General features: G+C 38.7%; 1 protein-coding gene across 1 annotated transcript in view; it reads right to left on the reverse strand.

Moving 5' to 3' along the window:
• The window catches only part of LOC144631901 (uncharacterized), an 86,071-nt gene extending 77,476 nt beyond the window's left edge, over window positions 1-8,595 (reverse strand). The window contains exons 1-8 of the mRNA XM_078490484.1: window positions 8,585-8,595; window positions 7,129-7,196; window positions 6,682-6,939; window positions 6,160-6,301; window positions 5,463-5,815; window positions 5,191-5,332; window positions 1,371-1,717; window positions 740-881 (exon numbers count right to left, since the gene is read on the reverse strand). Of these exons, the coding sequence (XP_078346610.1) occupies window positions 740-881; window positions 1,371-1,717; window positions 5,191-5,332; window positions 5,463-5,815; window positions 6,160-6,301; window positions 6,682-6,939; window positions 7,129-7,176 (1,432 nt within the window). The 5' untranslated portion in view covers window positions 7,177-7,196; window positions 8,585-8,595. The remainder of the gene's footprint in view (window positions 1-739; window positions 882-1,370; window positions 1,718-5,190; window positions 5,333-5,462; window positions 5,816-6,159; window positions 6,302-6,681; window positions 6,940-7,128; window positions 7,197-8,584) is intronic.
• Between the last annotated feature and the right edge of the window lie 71 nt (window positions 8,596-8,666).

Genomic DNA, 8,666 nt, shown 5'->3' on the forward strand with positions numbered 1-8,666 from the left:
ACTTCTGATTGGCTGAAAGAGGGACGCGATTTCTTTGAGCCAATCTCGAAACGTAGTAATGCAAAACCCAAGCAAACGAGAATTACTTCGGATACTCAATTCAAGTGAAAACCGCTCTAATAATATGGTAAAAGTGGATGTGTTGGGATGTTTGCATGCTTCAGTACTGCAAAGGGACAGAACGGCAAGTTCAGGAAAGGCGATTTTCTCTGCGAGGGGTATTACGTCAAGTCAAGATATTACACGTAAAAGTAGATACAACGCTAATTAAAATGAATGAATCATATAGGTGTTTATATAGCGCATTTACAAAGCTCAAGAATTTTGGGATGAGATCGGACATCAGCATATAAGGCGCCTATGGCAGCCGCTATCCGTCCATGTGTATGATCTCACCCCACCACCCAACCCATGGAATAGAACAGACCACAACACCGGGAACTTCATACCCTACTCTTTGCGATGAGTGTGTGGGTTCTTTAACGTCCCCTGCTGATTATAACACTGAAGATGCAGGAGACGGGGCCTACGGTTTACGTCCTTATCCGAGAAGACTAGAATGTCTAACCATTTGCAGATGTAATTACAAAGGCAGCACATTCTCCTCAGTTATTTTAAGACCCTGAGTGTTGGTCCGGTCTGGGAGTCGAACCTCCCGCAAGACAGTCCGGCGCTCTACCACTGAGCTAACCGGTCGGCGGTTAAAAGACTAATTAAAATATATATTGGATATTCTTACTTGCTCTGCATCCGTACAACTCTACACGCATAGCGATGTAAGCGTACCAAGACTCAGGAATGATTCTTATATATTTTGCGGTGATTGGTGGGATCAGATCATATCTGATTATGCCGTTTTGATCGTTGTTTCCTGAAAAAATCTAAAAAAAAAAGAAGAAGAAAAATTTAAACATGTAAGGTAAGAAGTACATATTTTAACAATAGCATTTACAGGGGGACTGGTTAACACTCCTTAGTGCATTGATGAAGCCTTTCCTTTAATGAAATTGCTACGGGAAAAATGAGCTAGGTTGCGGCAACATTTTTGTTTGCGTGCACACGAAATATTTTACACGAACTTTATATGTATTCCATGTACAATGGTAAAGAACAGCTTTTTTCATGAGAAAAAAGTCTGCTATTTTATTAAACTCGCTAATGAGGAAGTGACCAGTTTATAAATCGTTTTAAGGACATTATTTGTAAATGGTCATTATTTGTCTACATTATCAATTGGTGCACGTTGCAGTTTTTGCTTTAAGTCAGCTTTGAGTTGTCCTTCTTGTTGGTAATTGCAAACGTCTTCGTCCAAATACACTAGCCTTTTAAAATTGAAAAGTTAGATCCTGTCAAACCCCAAAAACGTTTACCTTGGTGTGCGATTCTGGCTGATACTGCTTAAAGGAAGAGCCATCATGACTGTATTGCAGGGTGTAACTCTTGACATAACGGAGCGAATTGTAATAACCCTGTGTAGCAATGCCCGTAATCTGTGTCTCTCTTCCAAAATTGACCTGAAGCCACTGACTGTGATCATTCTTTGCTGAAAACCAACCGCCATAGCGCCCAGAAGCTCCTTCAAAGTTCAGCCTGCCATTTTCAGGTCCATAACGCTCATTCCACTTGGAAGAAGCCGTTATTGCGGAATTTGGTATTGAGCCACTTTCCATCCCTAGTGGATCCTTGCAACTTGACACGACATTAGGAATTGTAAAACCTATTTTATGAAAGTAAAAAATAGTTGCGGATAACATTTCGTTGTTCTAAAAAAAACAGTACGGTACGTTGTGTGATCGGCAAAATCAATAATTGAAAGATAAAATTGCAAAATGTTTTTTTTTTTTAAATTAAACTGAAACATTAAACAAACGCAACAGCAAATTGCCAACATTGATGTCAATGTAAAGAGTGGCCAAAAGAGACGGAAGTAACAAGGTAATCATAAAATTCAACTACAAGAAAAACATAAACAACAACAGCAATAAACCTAAAGAAGAGGAGTAAGGGCGCGGGTTGGGGGAGGGGGGAGAAGATCTTCATTCAATCCGTTTTCTAAATTGAAAACATATACAGTAGAACCTCGGTTAACCCGAACTCCGGCTGAAGGGAAACGAAAAACAGTTCGAGTTAGCGGGGTTTCGAGTTATCGGGGTCAATTGAATATTTAATTTGCCAAGTTAACAATTGATAGTTTACTGATTTTTCAGCACTTCAGTACACAGCACTGCGCAAATCGAACTTATCTTGTCAGAAACTCTAACACGACCATACATTCTTGTGATAAGAGTGGAAAAAGGCTGTCAAATACTTGATCTGTTCGTTACTCTAATCAATGGGCAACCGTGACGAGCTGCAAGAATCGAATGGGAAACCGTGGCGAGTTGCAAGAACCGGATTTCGAGTTATCGGGGTAAATTTGACCCAAATTTTTTTCAAGGGAAAAAAATAGTTCGAGTTAGCGGGGTTTTCGAGTTATCCGAGTTCGAGTTAACCGAGTAAAAATGACTGAAAAGTTGGGCCAAATCCAAGGGAAATGGAAGATAGTTCGAGTTAGCGGGGTTGTTCGAGTTATCTGAGTTCGAGTTACCGGGTGTATCACCGCTAAATGTAATAACAACACTAAATGTAATACCAACCGCAAATGTAATAAAAATTAACTCTAAATGTAATACTTACCGCAAATGTAATAAAAATCAACCCTAAATGTAATAACTTACCCCACCGTAAATGTAATACAATTCAACGCTAAATGTAATAAGCTGACCAACCGTAAATGTAATACAAGTTAACCTTAAATGTAATAACATAGTGTTAAAAGCTCCCTTACGGTTACTGGGCATCACTTGATTCTCGGTGATTTTTTGTGAACATTGCCGAGGTTCTGTGTAGTTTCGGTCAAAGCTTAACTGGGAACTTCTTAAGATTTCCGAAGAAAATAGCCCTTCTGATGTCAAGCATTTGCAAACATCATTTCCGACATTTTTTGCAGCGGATCGCGCCATTACCTAGCCCACTTTCGAAAATAGTGGAAGCCTGGGCGGGAGAAGGCGTGCGCTCAGTTGTGGAATCGTTTGGGGGCGCACAAGGTTGAAAATAAACGCGCGAGCTCCCCCAAACGATCCCATAATTGATCCCCAAGTTTACACAGTGTGCTATTATTAGAAGTCCTTCTGGATGCATTCAAAAGATTTTGGTGAGAGGGTAGTATGATAAAACAGATAAAAATATATAGATGGTACAGATTATATAAAACAACTTTAATAGCAACGATACTCATTCATATATGAGATACTCATTCAAATGGTTAGACATTCTAGTCTTCTCGGAAAAGGACGATAAACCGTATGTTCCGTCTCCTGTATCTTCAGCCTTATAACAGGGGACGTTAAAGAACCCACACACTATTCGCAAAGAGTAGGACACGAAGCTCCCGGTGTTGTGGTCTGGCCTTTACAATTGTGTAGTAAAATTACAGTACGTGAAAGCGCATTTGAACATATACATATGAAAAACTGATGCGCTATATAAATACATTATCATTATCATTATATATAATCATATATTCGTATTACATAAACGTATAGAAAAACGTATTCTTGCTATTTAGTGCGATTACTCAACTTGTTTGTCCGTAGAAAACAGTAAGAAACCTGTAATTTTCAAAACTTTAACCTTCAACAATAACAGTCTATCAAGAGTTTTTAAAACAAACCGTAACATAAACGTTCATGACAGTTCAGGTCCTCTTTATTTTCTCCATCCATTTTTTCAGATGATATTCCGAATGTAGAATCATCCGCCGATCCCAGTACATAGAAGTCTCACCCACGCATTTATCCACTGAGGGAGGTCAATTATGTAATGTTTAATAAATGAGCAGCAGTGTTTTATCAAGTTTAAAACACGAGGCGCAGCCGAGTGTTTTAGACTTGATAAAACACGAACTGCGAATTTATTGAACGGCTTAAAAATCTTCTGATGTAGATCAACTCATTCTTGCACTAATATTTAGATTTGGGGTTATTTTGGCCTAGAAGATTGGACGTAAAGTTTAGCCGTGTCTTTATCAGATATAAAGACACTCATTAAACATTAATTTCTTTTGTATTTTCTTTATGAATTATTAATGAGTTTTTTAAGGTCTTGAAAAAACGAGGCAACTCGCTTTCCCACGTGTTTTTTAAATCTGCCGCATGCTATGGTAACCTTCGCATGCATCCTGATAAAAAAAATCGTGCGTATGTGCTCTAAATTTGGACCCGTTTTAGAAAGAATTTGCCCTAAATTTGATATAGTAACTAAGTCAGCCTTTTTATACCCCGTTGTAAACTAAAACGCACCGAACCATGCTCGTAAGCTAACGATGCGCAACACAGGGTGCAATAGTTTTAAATCGTACTTTTAAAAGCAATCTCTCATTGAATAATTTCAAATGGCTGCTTTCGTGCGTTTAAAATAGTGTACCCCGTTTTAGGAAACGTCTCTAAAATGGATACCCCGCTCTAACTCAGGAGCTCCAAAATCACGACCCCGTTGGGCGGCAAATACCCGTATAGGTATTGTATGGGAGTAACCCCCCGGGGGTAATCTGCGCCTAACGGTTTAGTTAGTAAAGGGGATTGACCGTGATTGTGTAATCCGATAATCTATTGAAGTGATATCATATCACTGATGATATTATTACATTTAAGGTAGAATTCAGTTTCCCCCTGCTGTTATCCTCCCACTATTTTTTTATTATTATTATATATTTTATCTTTTTTGTTGTAAATATTTTTTGTAATGTTGGGAAATCCAAATAAATAAATAAAAAATAAATAAACTTGTATTACATTTACGGTTGGTCAGCTTATTACATTTAGCGTTGAATTGTATTACATTTACGGTGGGGTAAGTTATTACATTTAGGGTTGATTTTTATTACATTTGCAGTAAGTATTACATTTAGAGTTAATTTTTATTACATTTGCGGTTGGTATTACATTTAGCGTTGTTATTACATTTAGCGGTGATACAACCGGGGTTCTACTGTATATATAGATGCTGAAAACTCCTAAAAACGTTTACCTGTTGGCAACTCACCTACAAAGCAGACGCACACCCAAAAATCTAAAAATGGACTGTTCACAGGGAAATAATAAAAGAAACGTCCAAAAAGTATGTAGAGTTGTTACATTGACAACTCTTTACCTGATTTACAACCATAGAAGTCAGCCCTCAATGCAACCCAAACGTAGTTGCTTATTGGATTGATTCGGATGTAGCGTGCAATTACAGGATTCTCCAGTTTGTGACTCACAACTGAGTATCGATCAGTATTCCCTTTAAATTCCTTAAATAAAACAAACAAATGATATCGCAATCATAATTAGACAATTCCCTTAAGAGACACAACATCATATGAGAACACAAGTTAAAAAATTACAAAACACAAACAATGCATTTTACTTAAAATAAAGTACCTTTACATAACCTCCTTCCGTATAGTCCCGAAAAAATCGTCCGTCATAACTATACGTCACACGGTAGTTTTTCACCCATCGGGCAGCATCTTCTCTTCCTTGAGTGGAAATTATCGTCACTTTAACAAAGCGTCCAAAATCCACCTGAAACCAACCGTTTTCGCGCTTATTGCCAGCTATCCAGGCTCCATAGCGTCCAGAGGTACGCTTGAAATGAAGTCTTCCGTTTCCTGGCATATACCAGGTTGAACCTGGAGAATACGTGCTTGAGGCCGTGATCGAGGAGTCAGGAATGGCATAATTTTCCAATCCCAATCCTTCCTGACAAACAGGGGGCTGCGGAGTGGAAAACCCTGATAAAAAAATTGGGACGGTTTGCGTCATTTGCGTTGTCATTGACTATAAAAAGCTAAGTGGCTACTACAAACCTATTGTAGACGGAGTTTAGCTTTAAGTTATTTTGGGTCACCGGTTTTTGTTTGCATTCTTGATTTATATTTCTTCTTGTGATTGTCGTCGTCTTTGTTGTTGTTGTTGTTGTTGTTGTTGTTGTTGATTACCTTTGGAGGATTCTTTATTCCATGACTTTTCATTAAATCAAGCCTGTCGTCCCGGTTTGTAAGTGACAAAAAAAGATGCGCTTATAACATATATTTAGTCATAAATTTATAATTTAAAACTACGAACATCTTCCTACCTGAACGACATCCATACAATTCCATTCTTAGTGACATCCAGCTTCTATATTTTACCGGCTGAATTCTGATGTAGCGGGCAATGATTGGTGGATCCAGTGGGTTGATGACGAGACTATTTTGGTCGCTGTTACCTTTAAAGACCTAAAGGTGTAACAACAAATACAGTTCTCTTTAAATCCTTAAACAAAAAATGGCTTTAGAACTGAGTGGAGTTCAACTGATTCAGTTTGTTTTCATACGAGTGATTAACTAAAGCGGAAGTGGCAGCCAAATTGAACGGCATGAAGTCCTTAATGCTACCAATTTTAATTGTTTGCACAATAACCTTAAACTTAAGTTGAGTAACAATAGAGCCCCGCTTACAATGGCTTACGCAGCCAAAAAGCCTATATTGTGTTATTCAGTTTAACCGCTTAACAACGCTTTCCGTGTACAAAGCTCAATCTTCAAGCAACAAGGGAACTCAGGCGTTGGATAAGAAAAAAAGTTTTTTTCAGTTTTTGTTCTTTTTTCTAACTCACCCGTTCAGCGCCATATGGGTCATGTTTATAAAACTCAAAATAACCGCCATCGAAGCTGTAAGACACCTTGTACTCAGTCACCCACTGCCCTGCATCACCTCGGCCCTGTGTCCCGATCTTTGTCACCTTTGTGATGTCACCCAGATCCACCTGAATCCATTGTCCTTGTTCCCGGTTTGAGGCTGCCCATCCTCCTTTTTTGCCGTTTCCTGCCACGTGATTAAGCCTAGCATTGGTAGCTCCATGGGCTGCATTATACTGCAAATAAGATACGTTAATTGATCTTTTCTCCAAGTTCACTGTGGGTGTGATAGATGACTCCCTTGAATAGGAACTATTGATGTATTTTTACAGAAGAATTGGAGAATGGTGTTCGGGTTAAAACATTAAACTGACTTTGGATACGGTAAATGCCTGATATACGTAGATGTATTATTTTATACTTACCATGTAATTAGCTTTGATGTTAGAGTCAGGGATTCTCTTATTTTCCATTCCCAGGGGAGCGTCACAACCTGAAAGTGTTAATAACATTAATTAATAACAAGCACTTTTGGCCCATAAAGATGTATTAACGGGATAGGCTCAAACTGTGTTATCTATGACAGGTAAATTTGATTCTGACTCCCCATCAACTCGTGTAGCACAATTTTTGTTCAAATTTGATTCACTTTATGTTATTTATCTCATCACAAGAATTTCAAGTTGCCAGCTGGAGACTCCAAAAAATGTTATCGTACTAGTCGTACTAAGTTTTGGAGTAACGGGAGTTTTGCACATAAAATTGGCTTGGCATTTTTGGGGCCAAAAAAGTGACCGCGTATTAACGAGGTGGTAGTACTAACCGGGTGCCCGTAAGGGAGTAGGGTTTCCTCTGTAAACAGCGCCGGGGGGGGGGGGGGGGTACTCCCATATGTGGCCTATATATAGGTATGCGCCGCCAGATAGGGATGGTTTTTGAGGTTCTCGGTACTTACATAGGGTATCATTTTTGCTCCTTTTGGCAATGTGTTCCCGGTGTGATCCTTATATAGGGTACCTAAATTCTATGGGCTAAAATAAACGCCCAGCTAAACAAAAAGAAAGGTATCTTAAAACTGAATTTTCTGTTCATGTATTAGTAAAGCGATTTTATAAAGATTTGTGTCTTGCCGTGCGCGGTTAGCCGTTATTTGGGTCGTAACGGAACGCTTTTCCTCCCCTTGAATAGAGTTTGGTTTGAAAGTGGTTTTAATGTTTTCTTTGCCGAGCAAGAGGTCGAACTCTCTCGGAAATCGTAGCTGGCCTTTTTTCGACCCAAAACGATATTGTTCTCTCTTCAAAAACAACAGGCAGTTTGAGCTAGAAATCGAAGGGGAATATTGATCTGCCGAACAGATATTCACCGAAACGGTTCCCCTGATGTAAGTTCCATAAAAATTCAAATTCATATAAGCTCTACCTCTTTAATACAGAGACCTTCATTAAACGAACACTTAGGCCCAGGCCAAACGTCGACCTTCACATGAGCCTGACGAACCAAACTGAGCGAATTAAGTCAATGATAAGTTCGACGTTTGACTCGACGTTTGACTTCAGACAGATAGAACATGTGAAGATCGACTGTGGGACAAACGTCGATCTTTTCATGAAACGAACTTAATGAATAAATTTACAATTTGTATGGCAATTTATTTTAAGCCTGGAAACATTTGTTCTCGCTACTCTAAATTTGGTTCGACGGGCCTTAGCCCTGGCCCTTTGGCCGGTCTCCGTATTAGAGATACGGCAATTTTGAGGATGACGACAGTAAGTTGAAGATTTGTTCTAAGGCTTGGCATTTTTTTGAGAATTTGTATTAGAAGTTATAAATAATAGTGCAAAGTCCTCAAATGAACAGTTAAAAGCGTTTCTATATACATACCTTCCTCTGCATATCCTAAAAAAATAAATTGAAATCAGTGTCAGTATGTGATCTACAACTTCATAATATTTAGACGAGTCAA

This window comes from Oculina patagonica, chromosome 12 (genome assembly GCF_052425735.1).
Source record: "Oculina patagonica isolate OP01 chromosome 12, crgOcupat, whole genome shotgun sequence".
NCBI classification, from domain to species: Eukaryota; Metazoa; Cnidaria; class Anthozoa; order Scleractinia; family Oculinidae; genus Oculina; species Oculina patagonica.